The sequence below is a fragment of the Dermacentor albipictus genome, chromosome 8 (genome assembly GCF_038994185.2).
Source record: "Dermacentor albipictus isolate Rhodes 1998 colony chromosome 8, USDA_Dalb.pri_finalv2, whole genome shotgun sequence".
NCBI classification, from domain to species: domain Eukaryota; kingdom Metazoa; phylum Arthropoda; class Arachnida; order Ixodida; family Ixodidae; genus Dermacentor; species Dermacentor albipictus.
Window position 1 is genome coordinate 42,220,495 of NC_091828.1, and position 23,819 is coordinate 42,244,313.

The 23,819-nt window shown below is 47.3% G+C and overlaps 1 protein-coding gene across 1 annotated transcript; it reads left to right on the forward strand.

Moving 5' to 3' along the window:
• The first annotated feature begins 3,778 nt into the window (after positions 1-3,778).
• On the forward strand, positions 3,779-22,434 carry LOC135896778 (membrane metallo-endopeptidase-like 1). The gene is made up of 3 exons (XM_065425284.2): positions 3,779-4,073; positions 6,771-6,850; positions 18,188-22,434. The coding sequence occupies exons 1-3, from the start codon at positions 3,809-3,811 to the stop codon at positions 20,264-20,266; spliced, it is 2,424 nt and encodes an 807-aa protein (XP_065281356.1). The 5' UTR covers positions 3,779-3,808; the 3' UTR covers positions 20,267-22,434.
• The last annotated feature ends 1,385 nt before the right edge of the window (positions 22,435-23,819 follow it).

Sequence of the window (23,819 nt, forward strand, 5' to 3'; positions counted from 1 at the left end):
TCCGTCAGCCGCAACTCCTCCGCTTTTGTTTTCGGTGCCCGGCATGGCGTTCGTACCCCACATGCCGCCTTTCCTGGCGCTAAGCGGCACTCCTGCGGTACCGTGGCTCACATGGAAACGGTACTTTTGCACGTTTCTCGAGGCATCGGAGGCGAGGCACTACAAGACGAGAGGAAGAAAGCCATTTTACTGAACAACTTAGGCTTCGAGGGGCAGCGTCAATACTACGACCTCGCGTCGCAAACGGACCAGACGGCTACTACGTTTGGAGACGTTCTCCGCATCTTCGACCAGCACTACGAAGAATGCACCGATCCCCTGGTGCACCACATTATCTTCCGGGACAGGAAGCAACTACCTGGAGAAACCTCCCAGGACTTCGTCGCCGCGCTACAAAGGCTAGCGCCTGCTTGTGCATTCGGCGCTTGGCACGACGAGTCCCTTCGCGACCAAATCCTCCAAGGCGTCACATCAACAATAATTAGAGAAAGGTTACTCTACGAAGGAGCGTCCCTCACGCTCAAGAAGGCCCAGGAAATCGGTCGAACCGTACAGCAAGTTCACAAAGAACTTCAAGTCTTCGACAGCTCGTCCGTTCAGCGCATCCCGACACAACGCCAAGCTGGCGTCGACAGCCATCACCTTCCTCGCCCAGGCGTGCAAGATGGTGGTTCCCGCCACCCTTCTCCCTCGACCCGGCGGCTTCAAAATGGCGCTCGGCGGCATGGCGGAAAGTCGCGACCTGGGGAGGCCGGCCAACATGGCGCGTGGCCCGAACTCCGCGAAGCCAGTCATTGGGGGCCATTGCTACCGATGTGCTTCCCCTCACCACATCGCATCGGATCCAGGCTGTCCAGCCAAGCACGTTTCCTGCCGTGCGTGTGGGAAAGTAGGGCATTTCGCTTCAGTTTGCCGTTCGAGCAACCGAAAGCATCTACAGTCCCCTGCTCGTACGCAGCTTGATTTCGCTACATGCCAACAGGTGTCAGGAGTTCCAGCTGACCCAAGCGTTCAGTTTCCGTTTCTCCCGCACAACGCTCCCTCGGAGTTCGCCCAGCCGTACTCAGTACAATCGGGACTTGTAAAGGATTTCATCCACGACGTTCATCTTCGAGCTTCAATGCAACCAGTCTCGGCGAAACTGCCTCCTCAACCTCGGATTCTCCGTGAGCAAGTCTGCGCTGCAAACAGTATTTCGCCCCTGGAAAACAAAGTTCAGTCATTTGTTGAGGCACCGCAGCCAATTGACAAGAGGTCGCTGCATTCATTTCTCGGTGTCACGCGATACTACGTTAAGCTGATCCCGCAGTACGATGAATTGGTAGAGCCGCTTAGGAAACTGTTAAAGCAAGGACAACCGTTTGTCTGGGATCAGGATACCGAGTATAGCTTCCAGACTATTAAGGAGGTGATTGCATGCGAATTCGGTTCTTACGTCAAAAGTGTTAAGACGTACGTGGACCGTCGTCGTGCATCAAAATGCACTCAATTTCGTCCAGGCGATCTTGTCCGAGTACGCAACTCGAGAAATTCCGATCCTAAATACTCGGGACCATTTAAGATTTACCGTAGGGTAGGTGGCAATACTTTCACGCTTGAAAATGGCAAACGATGGAATGCATCCAAGCTTGTGAAATGCCCTGCACTACAGGATTTTCTCGGAAAATTCACTGAAAAGAGTAACTTCAGCGACTACCCTTCGCTTGATGATTGTCTCCCACCTTTTCTTCCAGTTACTACTGGTATAGGGGCTACATTACGTTTCTCGTAGCGTAATCATGCAGTGCGCACATCATTACTACGGTGCTGACCGCCATACTAATTTGTCTTTCATGCCAAAAAGTTTATAACATTAAAGGTCGTCACCATTCTTATGGGGGACTATGGAGTGTAAAGTGCTTTTACGCACAATGCCAAATCCACGACAGCCACAGAGACTGTCTCGAGTCGGGCTCAGGGCGAATGAGCCACCCATCAGTGCTGTCCCAGGGGGCACACAGATGTTTGTTACTACTTTTGTACTTTGTGAATTCTTTATGTGTTATCTGCGTGTGCAAGGCTACATCTCATCGTCCTCCCAAGACGGGTACTGAAACTGCAGAACTGGAGTGCAATAGTTCATATTCAGTTTTCATGTGCGTTTTTTTTTAATGGGGAAGCCAAAGATATCAGTTTCTATTGTGTAAAGATGTCATCACTAATCATGTGTGTTACAGTGCTAACATGTGTTCTTTGACCCATGACTTACTTTTGTTGCGAGGAGAGTGAGTAGAGCATTTTTCCTTTCAAGGGAGAGGTGATGTGGCATCCTGTGTTAACTTCTGGTTTCGGTTTTGGGTCGTTTACTTCAGGACGCTACTCAGCGCCAAACGCTGCAAGTTGCCTCCTGCTTCCCCTCGGAGAAATAAAAGAGCATTCTTCGCCTGGTCCCCGACTGGAACAGTCCGGCTCTTATCTTGCGGCGCTGTGCGCCCCGGCCGTTTAGGCCTCATGCCGTAAACTTTTCATCCGGCCGCCCCGTCGAAGCTACAACACCGAGCACGTCGTACAGATGGCTAACCAGCAAAGCTGAAACGTGGCGCCCCGGTGTTGCTCACTGGGTTAATTCCGACCATTCAATAATCGACGGCTTGGTAGCTTGCTGGATCCTCGGTATGCAGTTGCTGCTTGCGCTCGGCTGCACGAGCCTATTCTTGTGCCCGGGCTGCAGGATCGACATGGCGTGGACGAGCCCCTTCCCGGTTCTGCTCACGGCATTGCTGATCAAAAGCTGGCTGCTCCTCAGGAGCACGTATGATGCGTGGCGTACCCATTTGGGAGCCTGAGAGAAACTGCTGCGCGCGCACTCGGCTGCGACGGGGAGCAGCGCCGTCACTACTGGCGATGACAATCGCGCTAAAGGGCTGTAAATCATGCGCCTCTCGTTTCTTTCTTTTTTTCCGCGCAAGCGCATGAGTTTGCACCGGAGAAGTTTTCTGCGTACAGGCGAGAGACGGACGGACGAATCGGCTAGCCATATACGGCTTTCGCTGTAAAATGCTACAATGAAAAACATGTACAATATACTTGATTAAATCAAGCAGGCTAGGTGGCTGTTTATCACCGCCCCGTTTCGAAGGGAGTGCCAATACATCATCATCATCATTATTACCGAAGCGCGAGAGAGGAGCCTGTCACCACCTGCGGATAGATGGTGTACGACGGTGACATGTGAACCCACATTTGAGTTCCAATCGCAATGACGACTGTAAACGCACCCAAATAATGGGTTCTGTGTTAATTTTGTGTCCACGTTTGCGCTGTCTGTGCGTACAATGTTACTTTTGAGCCTAAGTGCACAAAACAGCGTTTTCTTTAAAAAAGGTAACTGTAACCCCAAGGCATTTCGTCAGACACTTTGAAAATTAATATATCAAAACTGGGCCCCTCCTGAGAATTCGTTACAAGTGGATACGCCTTGCGAACTCACTAGCTACAATTCCTCGATTAGAATATGTGCCATACAACAATAAATTTAGAAGGTAATTAGCACAACTATGTTAATAATTCAATTCTGAATTTTAATTTCAAGCAGAAGAAATGGCCTCGTCACCAATTAATTTAGGACGAGGGTTAGAATTGTGCTATCTACCACAGGCATTTTTTACATGTTTGGTGCAGCTTAAAAAAAAGCCAATGTACTAAACTAAAATGTTGCTTCGAATTACGTTCTTGACCGGCCAATTTCCCAGTACGGGCGAGGGCCACGTAAACGGAGAAGGAGAAGACGAAGAAGTCGTTCTGCGTTCTTAGTACGACGCCATTCGCGATGTCGAAGAAGGCACCGCTAAAACTGCGCCCCATCTTGAAGAAGATCGGACTGGGCACCTCGAGTGTTCAACAGGAAGCAGAGTTCGGCAAGTCGGCTAGCACGTCCACCACGGCAAGCGCTACCCCGACTCCTGTCTGGAGTGTGGTGCCCTACACTGGCGCCGAACTACCGACGGGACAGACAGCGCTGGAGTCCGCTGCCCACACAGCCAGCGCGAGCAGACTTCAAACTGAAGGGACTTCCACCGCGCCAACGGGAACTGGTGAGTGACTAGCGAACGCGTCCTACATAGCCGTGAGCACTGTTTTAGAGGGAACACCGAATTTGTTGTGGAGCAACGATTTCACGTGATGAGTGAATTTTCATCTGGCACGTTATGATGGGGCAAGTAGCTTTCATGTTGAACAATCAGACGCTGAAGGCTCTTTTGCAGTACATGCGTGTTCACCCGATGCGGCCTCTTGAATGCTACTTTTGTGTTCTATCTGATCTTGCTCTACGGGATACACTCTAGGCGTACCATAAGTTCACCACAAATGTCCGTCTTGCAATCGGTAATATGTGGATGACGTGTCGTCTGGTCGTAAAATAAGATTTTGGACAGCAGAATTTAACATAATGTCCCTATTGGGGATATCCGCAATAATGAGTCAAGTCCTTTCTCGCACGACTTCACACTGTGTGCGGGAACAATGCATCCATGTGGAATTCTTGTTCACTCGATACAAGTTGAAAGCTCCGTCTGTGCCCCTTCAACCACCCGCCGAGGTGGCCCAGTGGTTTTGGCGTTGAGCTGCTACCCCCGAGGTCATGGGATCAAATCCCAGGCGTGCGCTGGCCGCATTTCGACGGGGGCTACATTAAGACTCCCATGCACAGTGTCTTGAGTGCACGTTGAAGATCCCCAAGTGGACAAACTTAATATTGAGAGCCCCACTACAGTGTGCCTCATAACCTGATCGTAGGTTTGACACGTGAATCCTTAGAATTTAATTAATCGCCTTTAACCACACCACTTTAGTCAACTTTCTACTTTGTGTTTCTATAACGTGAAATGTTGATTGACCGGTTCTGTTCCGTTAGAACTACAGTCTATAGTGTCCGCTTCTAGGCTTCAGAAATACGTCATATTTTATGCTGTTGTTCTTTTGAACTTATTTGCGCGTGGCATGCCCTTCAAGATGGTCAGATGGGGCCCATTGCTGAAACCGATGTAACGAAAACATTTTGTGGAATTATTGTTTGTATCTTTGCAACCGTACTATTTACGGACCTTACTTTTGTGTCGTTGTGCATAGAAAAGAAGCCGTTATTAGACCACATATGCGTCGCGTTCGCAGATGGCGCCATTGTCACGCCACCTGTGACGTCATCTTCATTAGCATCATCAACCTATTTTTATATCCACAGCGAGACCAAGATCTTTCCCCGCGATACCTATGTCTTGCACAAGCTGATTCCAACTTGCCCCTGCATATTCACCAATGTCATCACCCCGCTTAATTTATTGCCGTCCTCGACTGCGCTTCCCTTATCTTCGCATCCATTATGTAACTAATGGTGCAGCGGTTATCTACCCTGAGAATTACATGGTCTGGCCAGCTCTATTTCTTTCTCCTATTGTCAAATAGAATATTGGTTATTGCCGTTAGCTCTCTGCCTCACACCAGTCTCTTCGTACGTCTTAACGTTACGCCTAACATTTATCATTGCATCGCTCTTTGCGCGGTCCGTATTACTCATGCCGTATCTGGAGCTAAATTTAGCCTAGCGCGCGGCGTTCAGAGAGGCGCAGCTCGGCCGCGCATTTGTCTATCCGAGCAGCAATGGTGGCGTTTTATAGAGCTCAACATGTCATTGTAGGGGTAATTGATCACTCACACTGGTAAACTCGTGTTTATCAGGTGTTTCGAGACCCAAAAATGCGCAATATGTAGCAAAAAATTTACACTTCCTCGGCTGCGTTATTGAGCTTCGGAGCTGCACGTAGCGCCATATGATTATAAACGCAGTGAGTAAAGTAATACGCATATGCAGAGCACAGGGGCGGGCAATGGGGAGGCGCTATCTCGTCCATTTTCCCAAAATGAGGCTGCACAAAACGCTCGAAGAATAGTACGCAGCACTTACCGATTCATACGAAGGACCTACAAGTGCTGGTCCTCCTTTATCAAAATATTTTACCAGCAGTACAGGTAAACCTCGATATAACAAACTTCAATATAACGAAATTCTCGATATAGTTGGCGCACGTCACGATTTCTGGCGCGCGTCTCGGCCGTGTAAGCGTGGCTGAGTCTACATGCAGCCGTGCACCTTGCGTTAGAGGTAACCTGCCGCGTGTGCCAAGAGTAGGGGTGCCGAAACGGCGTGGCATCATGTGGGCTGTCTTCACGCGCCGCGTCTTTAGTATTGAAGGGTGTGTAATCTCGAGTTTCGGTGACTCGTTGGATCGAGAGACAGACGAATCATTCACTCCTCACTGCCGGCGCTCTTCACGATACAGTGCGGGCGACGCTATCAGCCGCAGGGGCGGAATACACGTGAAAGCGCGGCTGGCTTCGTTTAATTCGTACAACCGAAATGATATCGTCGATGTACGTGGTATGAAACCATATCATTCGTCACAGCCCACCAAATTCACCAAAAGGAGTTGTTTTCTCATTCAAATTTCCAATTTTTTCGTTTGCCCGATAATTCAGGAAATTCTGCGTCTCCTTTCTATGCGAGCAAAATCGATCGGTGACTCTACTTATTTGCATACAAGGTCGAATTTCAATACAACGAAATGTTGCTATGACGAAGCAAATTGCCGATTTCGCCTACTTCGTTGTATCGAGATTTAACTGTATAACGTCAAGCGTTAGCGAAAATTTAATTCGTGTGAGTGTTTTTTCATCCCGAGTGCTTGAACAATGTGTTACTTTATTATTATTTTTTGCGCCTACGCCGGTGACAGCACCCACACCATCGGACCAAAGCGTCGGCAGAACGACACAAGGGAACGAGCGGTTGAGACGGGATGATGGAATTGTCAAGGTCAGTGCACTTTCTCCCGTCTTTGTGGTAACATGGTGGGTCGTAGTTCTTTTGGACAGCGGCTACACACTTCCACTAACTTCCTTGCATGCTATAAAGACAACAATAGGTCACATCGAGAAAGTCGGAACCAGGCATAAATGAAGCGTCTTGTTCACCTAGCAGCTCGTTCGCGCTGAAGTTGTTTTACCGCGGACGCTGCACTGTGTACGCTGGCTTCTGCCGCTGAGCATGAGGTAACGGGTTCGATTCCCAGCTGCGGCGGGTGCATTCCTATAGCTAGGTGCAACTACAGAAGGCAGGGTCATTAGCCCCTCAAAGGCGGGTGCACACGAGCGTCCACCAATGGGCGCGCACTCTGGACGGACGTCCTGAGCCGGACGGCCAGCGACCCCGCCGACGAAGAACATGGCAACTCGCGCTTCGAACTGGGCCGAGTCCGGTCAGCGGGTTTATTTCTTTAGTCGCGGAGGCAATTCGCTGCCGCCCCTCGGTCATCTCAGCGTAGTCTCTCCTGCCTTAAAACGGCATGACACGGTTACCCAACAATTTACGGTTTAACGCGACAAATTGTAGTAGAGGGTCCATTATGGCTATACACGAGTAAAAAAACTGGGCAGTAAAGACACATTCCTGCCGAAAATATGAGCTAGAACTCGCCGGCTTAAAGTCCCGCCCTCCGGCGCCGACAGCCATATTGCCATGCCAACGTTACTAGATTGGTTTCAGTTGTCAAACTCCGCCGCGGCACCTGACCTCTTTCTGTCGCGCCCGCGGGGTGGCGCGCGCGACACTAGAGAGTTTTAGTGTTGGGGACGCAAGCGGCTTGCGTACGCAGGAACTAGGGGCGATGGTACTGCGCATGCGCAGAGTCAGACGTAGGTGTCTGCGCATGCGCAGTAGCGTGGCCCCTAGCTCTTGCGTACGCAAGCCGCTTGCGTCCCCTACACTAAAACTCTCTACTATCGGCCCGAAGGCGGGCGGTGCGCGCAACGTTTGTGCGGGCGGACAAAGACGCCGATGAGCGCAGCAGCGTGCCACGTTTTGCTCGTGTTTCTGATTTGTATGCCAGGAAAATTCTGCTCGCCTTGTGAGCAAACATGCCTGCAATGGAACAATGAAACGGCAATGAAACAAGAAAAACCACGAGAAAGAGATAACGAACCACGAGAAAGAAAGTGATAGCTAGGGAGGGTGCCGCGCCCTTCCTAACTATCACTGTCTGTTTTCACTCCTGTTTTTTTTGTGTTTTATTAAAAACTTGCGAGCATTCTACGACGAAATAGTGTACCAGGCTACCGGCTTTGAAGTTCGTGCGCATTTCCCAAGGGCTATAAACTTGTTGCACTAATCATTTCAGGTCATCAAAGATTTTTCGGAACAGCTAAACTTGACAGAACAGAGTGCAATTCAAAAGAACCTGAAGCTTTTTGCATCACAACAAACGACAAAGTCGCTGCGAGTAACTTTGACGTCGACTTTAGACATTGTCGATGATCTGCCGCGTCCAGTTGCGCTCTATGTTTCGACAGCCAGTTAATTATCAAGATTCACTGGAGGTAAGGCACACTGTTCACATTTGTTGTGACTGCATACACGTTGCACTGTTTTCTAGGAAATTCCCCCACTCATGTTTTTTCAGCAATAGATTGGACTAGTGCGTTCCTTCGATTGTGATGAGTCCCATCCTACTGTAATCAACTTCCCGCAGATTCCGCCTTCTAAGCCTGTATACACCTGTTAAAACAGCGCTACGTGCTAGTGTGGAAGGTTTTTTTCATCTGTACATAAAACATGCCACAAATGAAAAGCCTCACTGTCCTCTTCATTCACCTATTAGCTGCTTTTTACAGAGCGCACAATGTAAAAATGCTATTCTTTGAATACTTAGCGCCACGAAAAGCAGCAAAAGAAAAGAAAAAACTGGCATTGAGTCGGCGGCGCGCTGCTGCCTTGGGAAGCTTCTGTAGCCAACCGGGCCAACCGTGGCGGCAGCGCCACCTCGCGAGAGGAGACGGCAGAGGGTCACGTTCTCGCGCCGCTCCCAGGCGGAGTTTTACAACTGAAAAGTATCTAGTAACGATGTTGCCATGCCATGTGTGACGTCATGGGCTGCATGGAACCGAGCCATCGTCTGCTGCAAAATCAGGTATCGCACCACGTGAGGTCCGCACATAGCAGCCATTTGTTGCCGTACTTGCTCCAGATATCGCGTGCTATGTCTTCGACGATGCTAAATTCGCGTGAAGAAGCAAGCGACGAATCTTTGAGCAACAAAAGCAGCGATGGCGTCGTATGCATTGCACATTTAGACTTCCATTTCATCGTCAGCACCTCAAGCGATGAAACACGGCCTCCGAGATTTTTGTGCTTCGGTTGGCGCGTTCAAAGAGAGCGTAGTAAACGTGGTCGACATAGATGGCGACATTGGTGTTGCGCGAAATGCTGCTGATGCATTTTCGTACTGTTTAGTGCTATATTTCATCAAATTTCACGATCGCTGCGCCGCTTACTTAGCCAGCCGTACACGAGAGACGAAGCCTGGAGCCACTTCGCACAATGCGAATTGTTATGCGCGCATATTGTTTGGTGGCATGCATTCCATGCATGCATGTCTCTCGAATCCGTACTCAACAAAACTACGATCTTTAGCAGCCGCGCGTCCCTCCCTCCCTCTCTCTCTCTCTAATCTCTCTCTCTCGTCTCTCTCTGTAGTTGCTTGCGGCATATGTAAACAAATGCCTGCGCACATGTGTCCGTAGAGCAAAGATTTTGCGCGATGTATGGTTTGTTAAACCTTTACCTGCTTCATTGTTCCCGATATCGGAAAAAAAAATTAAGGTTATCATTTAGCCGAGGCACTGCTTGTAGGATGGGTTGGTGAACACGGTCGGCATCGCATCTGGCCGCAGCCTCAGCTTTTTCGTGGGTAACCGAAACTCGGCGAGCAAGCACAAATCGTCGTTGTAGCTGTCTGGCGTGAAGTGTTCCGAAAACAAAATAAAAGCGTCAGATGTGAGCCAACCCTTGCTGCCCACATTCGCCTCCCAAGCCTTCCGCTTGATGGGCTCCTTGGGGAAACTGAAGAACGATACGAAGCACTCCTTGCTACGCTAGCTCTGGCATCCCACTGCGCTACGCAGGTGCCGCGGTGGCATTGTTTCAGCCGCTGTAAGTTGAACAATTCCAATAGCAAGGGAAGCAGAAGTTTTCCGCATGCGTGCACAGCTGAAACACGGACTCTTCGCCGGAATATACATGCTTGCTCGGCAAGCATGCAGCTTGTGACGTCATGGCTATCGAACTTGTCAGTGTTGCTCGACTGTTATGCAATTCGAGTATAATAAAAAAAATTATACATTACGTGCTGGCTCAAATGAGCTAAAATTTTGCCAACGTGTTCTCGAACGCACAAATATTACCTCACCCATTACATATTATGATGGAAAATTGGGTGTCATGCCCCCCCTTGAGTTTTACCCGACTATAATTAGGCGAAATGTGAAAACGCTCGCGTACCTAAACTGGGGTGCAGGTCAAAGTGCCAGGTAGTAAAAATTAATCCGAAGCCCTTAACTGCGGCGTCTCTCAAGGCATTAGTGTTTCCTCCAGACGTTAAACATCGTGAGTCATCATCATCGTCATCGTTTCACGAGACATTTTCTTTCGCCCGATGTTTGAACGCAGCTCTTTTCAATCTTGCCAAAAATAGGTCACTCATTCGTCGTCTGCGGCGGCGCTGGCCGAGAAATGCAGGTTTTCGTCAGTGAAAGGGGACAGGTGGCGCTGTTTGTCAGTGTTCCGGTGCACAGTAAGTTCGCAGGAAGCTCGCAGTAAAATTGAGTATGAAGAACGGCTGAGGAATATGGAAGAAAGTAAATGGGCTGGGAGAGTGTTCAGGTATCTGTACAGGAAAAACATTGATTCACAGTGAAGAAAAAGAATTAGGAAGCTTACCACAAAGGTCAAGCGGAACATCAGAGAAGCTGAATTAATCTCATGGGTGGCGGCAATGGAAAATAAACCTGCCATGAGTGACTACTTAAGAGGAAAAAACGAAATCAGGAAAGAAACCATTTATGATAACTCAAAGGGAAGCTCATTACTTTTCGAAGCGACATCAGGATGCCTTAGAACACGCACCTATAAAGCGAGATATAAGAAGGAAGAAGAAGCATGTGCTTGCTGTGGTAAAGCTAGGGAAACTACAGAGTATGTTTTGTTAGAATGTGAAGACGTCTACCCACCGGTCGATTTAGGCACCACTGGCCTCCTTGAAGCCCTTGGGTTCAGAGGGAACAGTGGTAAAGCAAACATGTCCGCAATAGACATTAGTAAGAGGCGACTGGAGGATTGGTGGAAGAAAAGTAGGGAAACGACAAAAGACGGAGACGTACAAAAGCACAGTTCGCAATAGGGGATTAGAGAATTTGGGCGTGGTAGTTGATAGTGTTTTTTTTGTGTCTTTTTTCATTGTTTAACCTAGGTAGAATATTAGGCAGTATAGTAGCAAGAGCTTGGTGGCGCAACCCACCGCCCCGTTCCAAAGGGGACGCTCATAACATCCATCTATCCATCGGTAAAATACGGCGCGCTCTGGGTTTCCTGCTGTAGACACGCAACAGGCCCAGAAAGGAAAAAGAACACAAGCGCTGTGCCGCCTCAAAGCGTCCATTCGTTGTGCTGCCGTATGATGAGTGCAAACAACTCGCCCAGTTGGTTGTCCCGGCGCTGTGTTTCGTTGTAGAGTAACGACGACACACGACGCGACCGTTCCTTTCGCTGAAAAAAATCTGCGTTTCTGCTGCAGCGCCACTTCAGAAGCCGTGGAGTGCGCGAGCGTTAAGTAACTTATTCGTATTCATTATGAATACTCAGCAAGATTAACCTTGGCCACGGCGGCCGCATTTCGATGGAGGCGAAATGCGAAAACACCCGTGGTGCTTAGATTTGGGTGTACGTTAAAGAACCCCGGGTGGTCGAAATTTCCGGAGTCCTCCATTACGGCGTGCCTCATAATAAGAAAGTGGTTTTGGCACATAGAACCCCACAATTTAATTTTAATCAAGATTAACCTTACTGAAGGACCACTTTCTTCGTTCTAACAGTTGTCGAACGAAGGCACGGTTTAGCCAGTGTTAATCACCGCAAGCCTCAACCTTCCTGTGCATTTCTCTCTTGTTTGATTTCGTCGCTTTTTATTATTTATTGCATTATGACGATGTTTCCGTAATTCATAATCATGATCTACCCTTTACATCCTGTTCCTAAGTTCTAATATTACGTGCTTTAATTATGCGTTTCCTTGTTTTGTTGTTCTTGTTTCATTTCGATAATTATGATTTTGTATTTCTTATACTGCTTGTGCTTCATGGGCTAAAAAAATAACAAAACCAGAGGGGCTCAATTTCTCTTCATTCGGTCATTCCATGCCAACTGTCTCAACCGCGGCGCTCGAGCAATATCCATTTCTGTCAAAAAATTACAAAAAAAAACATATGTACATGAGCATTACTTGCACATCATCTTCCTAAAATATTTTCAGCGGGAATTTATCTTAGTGCCTGTGAGGGGGCCATTTGAATTTCACGAAACGGTCGAAAACCATGTGTCAAACAAAAATTTCCCAAAAATTGACTGTTTCGCTAATTCTTTTATACTTTTCGTTCTTCTTTTTCACGTTGTCTGAACGTAGTGCTTTGATTATAAAACAGTTTCATAAAATCATTTTATGTTTTCCAATCCTTAACGCCTAGTTAAGAATACGCAAATTACAGCGCTTTAAGAAAATTTTTCACAAAAGACAGTCACGAAAGAAAACCTGGAATTGTCTTTATAGAACTGCCCCTAACACTTACTATTTCCCAAATTTTATTTTTGCCAATATATATCCTGCGCACAAGCTCTGAAATAAAAGCCTGACTTTGGCAAGAATGTTATTTTTGGCCTATGTTTAGACGTTGGTAACGCACTAAGGCGGTCCATGGAAAAATACGCCGAAGAGTGGATATAATTGAGAAGCATACCAACTTTCACCACGGAAATTTTAATCTAAGTAATTTGCGTTTTCACCGAGAAAAAAAATCAATTTGAGTTCCACCATTGCAATATTTTGGCTCGAGCTGGCGCAAAAAAACAAAAACATAGGGGGTGTATTCGCGGCATATTTTTTTGCGGTTCTTTATTTTTCCTTTTGCATTCCTTGTATACTATAAGAGGTGATGATTTTTATGTTGTACGTTATTTTTAAAAAGCATCTGTGGCAGTAAGCATAATTATTGTTCTGATTAATAAAGGGAAAATGAGACATCCATTCAGTCGTAACAATTCCTACAAAGGAAGCTCATACGGGTTCCTCGAAAGAAAAGCCTCGCAGCTGAAAAAAGAAATTCGTCCTGGTCCGGAACTCGGACCCGGGACCAACAACTGCCCGGGGCAGCCGCTCTACCACCTCAGCTAACCGGACGGCTAGCAGATGGCAGGGCGAAGTCGAAATGATCAACAATTTGAAGCAAAGGCAGGAGTTTGGTTTAATAATTCTGCGAAAGCCCGCATTTCCTTTTAATAATTACTTCTCTACACCTTGCTGCTTTCCGCAGAGCTATTACGCCAATTTTTGTTCTGGAGCTGGATTAGTTAACGAGGTGGACATTACTAGCCCGAGAAATCAAAACACATATTCAACTAATTAACAAAAATCACTACTTATTATTGAGTTACTTGACAGCACACATTGCAATTCACAAATCGTAGCCGGTGAGCCTGCAACACGTACCGACTTGAAATTAATTTCCAGAATGACATCAGCTTCGATGTATTCTTTCCCGGAATGTGGAACGGAATACTTGGGCATACCAGTTGCTTTTGTGCTTCAATGCATGAAAGAAAACACGGGGAAGGCGGGATATGGAAATTCAAGACGATAAGCAACACGAGAACAAGGTGGAAGCCGAAGCCAACGTTTCGACTTGCCTAGAAAAAGACAAGTCCACTTCTCGAAACGTTGGCTTATGCTTTCACCTTGTTCGCGTTTTGCTCATCGTAATGCATCAAGAGCGTACTGTTTAAAATGTAAGTAGAACAACAGTGCAGTATTGCGGTGAGATTATTGGCACATATCTCGAAACTAATGTCATTCTGGAAATTCATTCCAAGTTAAGTACGCCTTGTCAGCTCACCGGCTCCAATCCATAAATTTCGATATGTGCTGTAAACTAACTAATTAATAAATGACCCGACGCGGTAGCTTAGCGGCTATGGTGCTGCGCTACTAAGCACGAGGTCGTGGGCTCGAATCCTGGCCGCGAAGGCCGCATTTCAATGGGGTGAAATGCAAAAACGCCCGTGTCTTACGCATCGGGATCGCGTTAAGGATCCCTTCGTGGTCAAAATTAATCTGCAGACCCCACTAAGGAGTGCCTCATAGTAAAATCGTGGTTTCGGCACAGAAAACCCCAGAATTCATTTACAATTGAGAAGCTAAATAGTGAAATATTGGTAATTCGTTGAACATGTGTTTTGATTTCTCGTGCAAGAAATGTCCGCGTCTTTGACTAATCCCCCTCAAGGACTGAAATTATGTTGTCTGCAACTGCCTCTTCTTTTTTTTAATTCCGTAAATTTTAAAAGATGATCACCCCGTATATGTACGGGATAACAAACGCAGTCTCAGAAATCTGACAATATCATTGACTTAAGTACATCCCAATGCCCCCAATAATACAAAGCTGCACTCATTGGTTTCCTCAGGCTTGACAACACAAAGGACCCGTGCTGCGTGTCCTAACAAAAGCTGTCGGCTACTGTCTATCTGTCCCCAAGTAGCTGAAAATTTAATGGTAGAGTCGCGTCACGGGGTAGTGAGATATGCTCAATAAACCTGCCTATCAACAATATTCACCAACTCTTTTCGTCTTCTTTCGCTGGTTCCACGGTGACTGAACGTGTGTCGTGCAAGTGTTGCTTTCAGTTCAAAATTCAAAATTCAAAAAAATATTTTTCTCGACTAAAACGCATATTACTTCGATTAAAATTTTCGTGTCGAAAGTAGCTATGCTTCTCGAATAAATCCGCTTCGCTGCGCATTTTTTTATGGACCCCCTTTAGTGGTTTACCGACGTCTCAGCAGAGGCCAGAATAGCTAGCATTTGTGCCAACTTCAGGCCTTTATTTTAGATCATGTGCGCAGCACAGGGGGGGGGGGGGGGGGGGGGGGGAAGTAATTTAACTAGATAGTACGTTTCTGGGACAGTTCTATTAAACTAACTACAGGTGTTGTTCCTTGACTATGCACACTCTAACTATGCTTTGTAAAATATTTCCCAAAAACGCTCTAATTTAAGCATTTTTGCCTCGGTGTTAAGTATTACCGAACACAAACGTATTTTGTGAAATTGTTTGATAAGGAAGTCACAATGTTCACACAACGCAAGAACGCAATGTTCGAATGAATTCGCGCTGCGGTTGATTTCCGGAAAATTTTTGTTTCGCACTTTGTTTTCCATCATTTCGGGAAATTCAGATGGCCTCACGGGCTGAAATAACTTTTTTCGCTTAAAATATTCTGTAAAAATGCTCTACAAGCAATGCTTACATAAGTGGTCCTCATTTTTTTTTTTTGAGAGAGAGAGAGAGAGAGAGAACTTGATATCAGTCGAGTACCACGGTTGGAACAGCTGGCGTGGAATGACCCAGTTGCAACCACACGAAGTCAACCGACAATGACTGGCTTCAATGTCTGTAGCCTCATGTACTTGCAACTTGCACGTGATTTCCCCTAATATATTGCATTTAACGTTTCCTTCAATACCACACTACTCTGACATATGTATGCCACCATCACCGCTTTGTCGAACAGTGTGGGCAGCCGCAGCAATCGGAGCAGCGTAAACTTTATTTATATTTAGTTTTTTTCTATGTAGTCTTCTCAAAAATAAACATTATTGATTGAAAGCGATGGATGCCGAATGCCATTGAAAAACAAAAGGGGAAGTGTTCTTGGCATGTAGGTTTACAGACCCAGAGCGCAGCTTTTTTATTACCAAGAAAATGGGCCTTACAAGACCGTGTCCTTTGGTCTTTAGATACTTTGGCAGTGAGCAACGTTTCTTTCAAACAACCTATCGTGTGCGATGGAAGAAAGTGTCTAAACAAGGGGTCACGGGGACACTGATATATCTTGGGACAGAAGAGCCCCCCTCTATCTTTTTATCTCCGACAACAAGCTTGTTTACCTCACGTAGTACAGCAATCTGAAATAACGTGTCGCAACTGACACCGATCGCGATAACACTGACACCATTCCGGTCGCCCTGCATGGGGGCGTTGCAGCATGCTGCTTTGCGTGTTATCACCGCAGCTTGAGAACCAGATAAATTCGCGCGAAGCGACAATGTACATCCATAGTGAACGCGTATATTACGCGTGCCGCCACCTGAGCTTGCTTGCTCGTCGTGCTTCACGCTTCGACTCCGAATGCATTCTGCACACAATTCAAAACAGCTGGCAAATTCCATGCAGGATAACGAATATTGACTATTACCACCTCATAGCAAGGCTCCACCTTGCTTTGTTGAATCAGCTGGTCGATGAAAATGTAAACACGCGCGATTGTGTTCAGTCCAAACTTATCGAACAGCACTCTTCTCATGCGTTCTTTTTTTTTGATCCCGGACACGCCACCGAAACGGAACCAGAGCTGTCGAGGCTTCGAGGGGAAGAGGCTTGTTTCAAAAAGAAGTAGCGCTAATCAAATGTCATTAGGGCGCTTACTATTTATTCAACACTTTTGTTTCTAATATCGCCAGATTACAGAACAATAATTCAATCTTTTGCACATCAATGATCAAGCCTACCATAGAATATGGCTCTGCAAGTCGTAATTTCGATCGATGTTTCTTCGCCCGAAAGCTTCCCTGGAAATGACTGCAGGCGAGAAACACACGGTCCTGACTTTTTTTATCGGACTGGGCATGTATGTCGGCCACTCAGCCGCATGCACGTGAAGTCGTTGCACACGAGTCCGTGAATAATCACGCGAGCTCCCAAGATTTTTCGAACGCGCAGTGCTGACTCTTCGTGGCCCAGCAGAAGTCGCATCACCCTTAAAAGAACGAGGTAATCACGATCGTACTGCTGTGTTGCCGGAAGACCATCCCGCTGAGAAAGTGCGCATGGACGGAAGCTATTCGACGAGGCATGACAGGGACTTCCATAAGTGCTCTATGCAGCTGCCATTTTGCCGCATACACGTTTTTCTTGGATCCAGAGCTAAGGACCGGATTATAAATTGGGCATTCTTTTATCACACTGCTTGGTTGCAATTCTGCAACGGAGACATGTGTCCGAAAGTTATTAAAGGAAAATTATATGTTCAGCGTCATTGATCAACCGGTGGCACACTGCGATTTATCTATATTGTCTGCCTCTTCAAGTAACCCAGATAATGTGACGTAAGTGTTCGACCTAGGACAGGGGAACGTTAATAAAACTGTTTGCATTTCCATTTTAAGATAATCAGCACGTATAGACCGACTATTCCTGCGGCTGTTTGTTGAATGACCATGATCCTGAGTTGCTTGTAGCAATCTCAGTGCTGAAAAACTGTATATTTCGATGCCTTAGTTTATTTATTTATTTATTTATTTATTTATTTATTTATTTATTTATTTATTTATTTATTTTATATTCGCACGGAAATGATGCTTAGCGCAGAAGCAAACCTTTAGTGCGCAAACATGTGCTCCAAGCACTGAAAACGAAGGGATCTCAGGTAGTAGTATTTAGAATGTCTTCGCTTATTCTGCGTCATGTATAAAATTTTATCTGATTAGTCGCTTAAGTGAGAAATAACAGTGATTTCACTTAAATATGGCTATAGAAGCATATACAGAATCCTTCACTCTAAGAAAAAACACCACAATAATGTTCACGTACTAATAACACCTCAAATTCAGAAACGGGGCGCGCAAGATCATAGTTCATTGACGTGCCCTAAGGTACTCGGGGCATTCTGTCCACCTGTAAAGCAGAAAAAGAAACGTTCAAGTTAGGCTATCACCCGTGCTACATAGGTGTCTCACTTAAGAGGAGGGGACCCAGCAACTCGCCTGAAGCCCGTTATATATGGCCGGAGGTGAGCGTCTTTCACGCATAGCAGTCTACTTCCGATCTCTGTACTGGCAATCGTGTTTTGCTAGCTACCTTGTGTTTAATATGCACAGCTGTACTGCTAACTATATAAGCGCTGCATGTGCAAACTAAGGTGTCAGACCGCAGAGCTGCTTCATTTTACAACTCGAATAATTTTTTTTCCCATTCTGGCTCCACGTCTTGCAGGCGTCAGTCAAAGTAAGACCAAAGAAGACTCGACAGAAAACGCATTCCCGCATCGCCATGGCGCTCGCAGCTGTGTTTGGCTCCTTCTCCGTTGTCCTGGTGTCGGTCGTCCTGATCGTCGTGTACATCGCCGCCACGCAGCCCAAGGTAATGGCCACTTGCGACACCTCCGACTGCCAGGACCATGTCAGCGCCTTGGGCCTGAGCCGAATCCACGGCGCGGACCCGTGTGAGGACTTCGGCCGCTTCGTCTGCTCGGGCTGGATACACAAATATAAAAGAATCCCCCAGACCCTCGTCCACGACGTCTTGGTCGACTGGCTTTATCGAATAGCGGAACTCACTTCGAGCAAGGCGGCCGCGAATGCCGCCTCGAACAAAGCGCAGCAAATGATGATAGCCTGCGCTACGAAGGCCGACGACTACGCTGCGTCCCTGAGCGGCCTCAAGAGCTTCATGGTGGCCCTTAGGTTTGCGTGGCCAGAAAACGAGTTTCACATCGGCCCCGACGAGTACGCCAAGTTCCTTCAACTCCTGATCGAATTGGACGTGAATTGGGCGCTCCCCTTGTGGTTCCACATCGAGCGACACGACACTTTCGGAAGCCGAGGGCGAACGTTCGTTGTCAGTTCGTCCTTCATGGCGTCCGTGTGGCAGTACTTCAACAAGAAACTCCGGGACTACAGAGGCGCCTACGACTGGTACCTGCACCTTTTCGAGATCTGCTTGTTTCGGGACGACCTTTCTGTTCACGGGGCTTTCCACTATTTCCTCAAGGACAGCGCTGACGTGCAGTCGGCCATCTTGAGAGCCCTCGGCAATGCCGACAAATCGAGGGTGTACCGGCCGCGACTCATTAGACTAGGAGGCACACCGGCGATAGCGAGTAAGCTCACACCCGTAATGTGGATGGACGTGTTGCGCGAGGTCTATGGAAGTGACGCCCCCGTCATGGTTGGCGACTTCCTCGTGGCGACCAACGAGCGTCTAATGGCAGCCATTGAGGAGCTGTTCGTGGCCTTCTCGGCGCAGACGCTTTGGTTTCACACGACCTGGTGGTTTGTTCAAAGCGTGGGCACCTTTTCGAGCAATGTGCTGCCTGCGATCGTAGCAGCCGTCGACTTTGGGAAGCTAGGAAGTGTGCTGAACACCGTGTACTGCGTTTTGCAAGTGGAACTTACCTACAACGCTCTTTTGGCTGCCATAACCAAGTCTCAGTTTACGGAAGATGAGGTGCGTGAGATTCCTCGCTACTTTCATCGCATCAAGACTCTGGCGATCGAAAAGATCAGCTCAAGTGACCGCATGAACCATACCACGAAGTCTACTTTGCTGAATGTCCTTAAGCAAACAGCTACCGTCATTTGGCCAGAAGGCGGCCTTCGGTCGCAGGGAAGCTTCGACAGGCTCTATGGCGCGGTTGACAACGACTCCCGTGACTTTTTCTCGCAGTGGTACAGTGCTCGTCTAACGCTACAGAAGTCCAGAGGCAGCTCCCTATATGAAGAGGCAGTGAAGATTTACCGCGTTAGCAACAACCGGCTATTCGAGTACAAGTACATCCCGAACGCCGTCTCGGCATCCACCGCCAGCATACACCCACCGCTGTATTACTCAAACGGCACAAGCGCGATGATTTATGGGGGCATCGGTTTCCTCTTTGCGAAGGAACTGGTCGACGCGCTAAATTTAATGATATTGCGCCCGATTCCCAACGAGACGATTTGGGGAACCAGCTCGACATGGCGACTCTGGGATGCATTCTCGTGCCCTGCAGCAGATGACAGGGAGCAGGTGGTATTCCCCATGCTGCCTGCTCTAGATATCGCTTATTCAGCGTACAAGCGTTTTCGTGACCCGATGAAAGACTTGCCTCTCCAGGGCCTAGACTCGTACACTCCGGAGCAAATATTTTTTCTCACGTTCTGCCACACTACGTGCAGGATTGAAGTGCTGACGGGAGCACAGTACTCCCCTGATTGCTCTGTGGCGGTGAGAAACTTTGAACCTTTTGCTAGGGCTTTCTCGTGTTCTCCTGGCTCCAAAATGCACCCTATTAATAAGTGCCGCTATTTCTAAGACTGGCAATCTTCTCCTCCTCTAGGTATATTTTTTTTTGCTTGTATCGTTTTAGATTAGTGTTGATCTCTTGTGACAAAGTCGCTCCTACTATTCCGCGCTTACTTTCGTGTTGTGTAAGCTAAGAACACAACTTATAAAATTACCACGACTTCAAAACAAGATTGGTACGCAACACAGCCACATCTTTATTTATGTTTCCGGCTACCTTGATGTACTGACGTGTAAAGAAATATGCAAGACAAACACCGCGCAGTAGACGTCAGTGCACACTGATAACCAGGGTTGAACAGTTCGTAATTCAGAGAACAGTCCCCTCCCATTCACTTTCCCTGATTTGCGTACCTCAATCGGTAGTTTAGCGCTGGTGCTGTGTGTACTTGTGCGCAGTCGTTTTTTTTTTTTGCATTGTTTAACCTGCAGTATGGTGCGCTAACTTGTCCAAACAGAAGCACTCCGTAGAAAGCGCTCGTCACCATCATTCGCATTTATCTAGTGCCGTTAGCAGTAGAGTATAAAATTTGTACACTGACTTCTGAGCTTCGATTTGGACATTACGACGTAACCATATTTCTGCCGGGCAGTATACCTTGCTTCGGTCACCTTACTCTCCGGCATATCCACTCCAGCACATCACTAAACACTCATTTACCCGTGACGCTCTCAATAACTCGTGCGGCTGCTAACGCTGCATCCAAGCACGACTTATCTCTTGAGTATACTTGTAACACTCGTATCGCATCAATAATAGCGAAAAAAGCGCTATACTATAGGCGTATTTCTTTGATCTTGACTGACGTTACCGCAAAGCGGGTAAATGCATCTGTTCATGGGATTTTCGATGTGATCCCAAAACGGTACAAACGGAATACTGGAGGGTAGGGGACCTTAAAACGTTTCTATAGCGGAAGGAAACCATGCACCGTAGTAATAAATACAGTACGACTTTACCGCCGTGAACTACAAGCATGTGCTAATACCGCCACATACATGAATAAGCAGAACCTTGGTGCCACTCTTAACAGCAAAATCCACTACCTCGTCAGGATTAGAACTGCTTCCAAGATTATCACATGCAACAACATAACGATAGCGACAAGCCAAAGCAACGAACCGTGAACGGTCGTTTCGAAGGCCAAGAGAGAACATCCATCAATGTTAACGGCGGCATCGAGTTTTATTGCTTCGGTTGTACTTGGCTGCTGGTGATCAAAAAAACCTATAAGGAGGTTGGGGAAGCGAATATAAACAAAATTGTGCACGTATCACGAGCTGTGGCAAGTGGTTTAAACGGATCTTTCATTGGTGTTTGCGAAGAACGATGTACGTGTTCGGTAGCTATTGGCATGGATATAGAGCGCATGACCAAGTTGAACACGCACTCGTATTCTCCGGGAAAGGGTTTGCTCAATGTAAAATGGTGGGGCTGCGCCATCGCAGACACGTACGACAGAAACTATAGAGTATATTGCATGCACTGAGCACCGTACCGAACTTGTGCTACGGTAAGTGTTTCTCAAAGCACTTGTTTGCACTCTTAAATCCACGGTGCGTTTCCGCGCTTATCTGCTCACTGCCGATGATGCTGCGCCTGCTTCGCGACTAAAAACAAGTGCGCTCACGCGTTCCTGGCCATTCGCTGCGTATCGACGTTGCCCCGATTCGCGTTTAATTGCACGAAATACAGTTTCTTAAAATCGTCTCGAAACAGCTACCAACGGCTATAGACGTCTTCGTCTAAGCGAAGACGAGTGATTGATGTCTTTCTCCAAACATAACTGAGGTTCCCTGAAATGCACTCGTATTTAACTTATAAGCGGTAGCAAACTATTACTAGTGTCGCCACAGAATACTTTGGTTAACGCATTCAAGACGTCTACTCAATAGCTTCTTTAGATGTTTTTTTCCCCAAATGTTCATGAAATATCAATACGGCTTGTTAGAAGTACGGTGACCATCGGTGTGAATGAATAAAAGACGCCACAGACAGAATGACCTCGTAAGAAGCAACCCAAGCTGGCGCAGTAGAGAGCATTCCGCCACTTTGAGGAATATTTCCAGCGGTCTTCAGTGCTCATCACTTCCACACGAAGCTCCTCCACTTAAGTTTTATAGTCGTCGTATTGAAGAATTTTCGGCCCCGCGTGACGCTTCTTCCCAGTCTCTGTATCGAGTAAAAGTGTGTATGTTTCGAAAAAATAAACCAGTTAGAAGTCAGCGCCGCCTTTCATCCCTTGTGTCCAAGTATTGCTTCCGTGCTGTTACTTTATAAATAACTCTCTTGCCTCTGCAATTATATGCTTCGCTCATATTTTCTGTATGTTTGAGCTTTCGCATCCACTTGCATCAACTGCCAATACGAGCGACCGTGGTGTGCACGGCCTCCGGGATCGGCTTGCATGCCGTAGGACACAGCAGCCAGCTTACGCAAAATCAGAGGAAACGCACCGGAAGCTTCGGTTTAAAATTATAGCATACGATCTAGCGATGACTGTCTTAAGCCAATCGATATAGCTGCGTAGCACAAAGCTGTCAAAATTTCGTATAATTTGTGTAATCTGAGCGCGTGTTACGGGAACGACAAGACTACGGCGACGACGAAAGCATGCCGACATCGCCTGATTCATGGCCTATGCCCCGTTGTTGTTGTTGTCGTAGTTGTTGTTGATGTTGTTGTTGTCGTCGTCGTCGTCGTCGTCGTTGTTGTTGTTGTAGTTTAAGAAATTTAAGGGAACATTTTGCAATCATTCTTACTCTGCCTGAAATCTCGCAACGAGACTGCACTTCCTTTTTTTAAACGCATTTATCAATGAACCGTCTGGAATCGCTGTCTCCGTGTATTCCGACAGGCGTCAAAGCCTCCTCAGCAGCTCGCTCCACCAATGAACCGGCTTATTGCACAACGATTGTGCATTTTTGTTTCAAGATAAACCAGTCGAACAAACCTGCAAATTGCTTATTGAGTAACGATGACCGAAAATGACATTTTGGCATGGCAGTTTTAGATGAAACAAAGCAGGCCGTAAACACACAAAATCCTGTAATATTGTTACGTAGGAAGACGCAGACGAAAAGCTATGTAAAAATATATTTACAAGGAAAATACGCTGCGCTTGGCCAAGAGGCAACAGCCCGCGCTAGCTTCTAGTCGTCGTCGTCGTCTTCACACTGCTGGCCTTTCGTGATCGCACATATTGTGCCGTAGCACTACCCCCGGCTGCAAAAGCGCCGTCCCGGAGCGTCTAAAGATCGGACTCGGAAGCAGTGTAGTAGGCCTTGAGCCTACTGACGTGTACGACATCACTAGATGCCACAGGAGAGGACGAGGTTGAGCCCACAGGAGCAATTTCGTAAGTCACAGGCGTCACCTGGCGCAGCACGCGGTAGGGCCCTGTGTATCGCGAAAGAAGCTTCTCTGAAAGTCCGACGTGACGAGAGGGCGACCACAGGAGCACGAGCGCACCAGGTGAAAACTGTACGTCACGATGGCGGGCGTTGTACTGACACTGCTGAGTGGTCTGTGAGGCCGTAAGTCGAGCACGGGCAAGCTGGC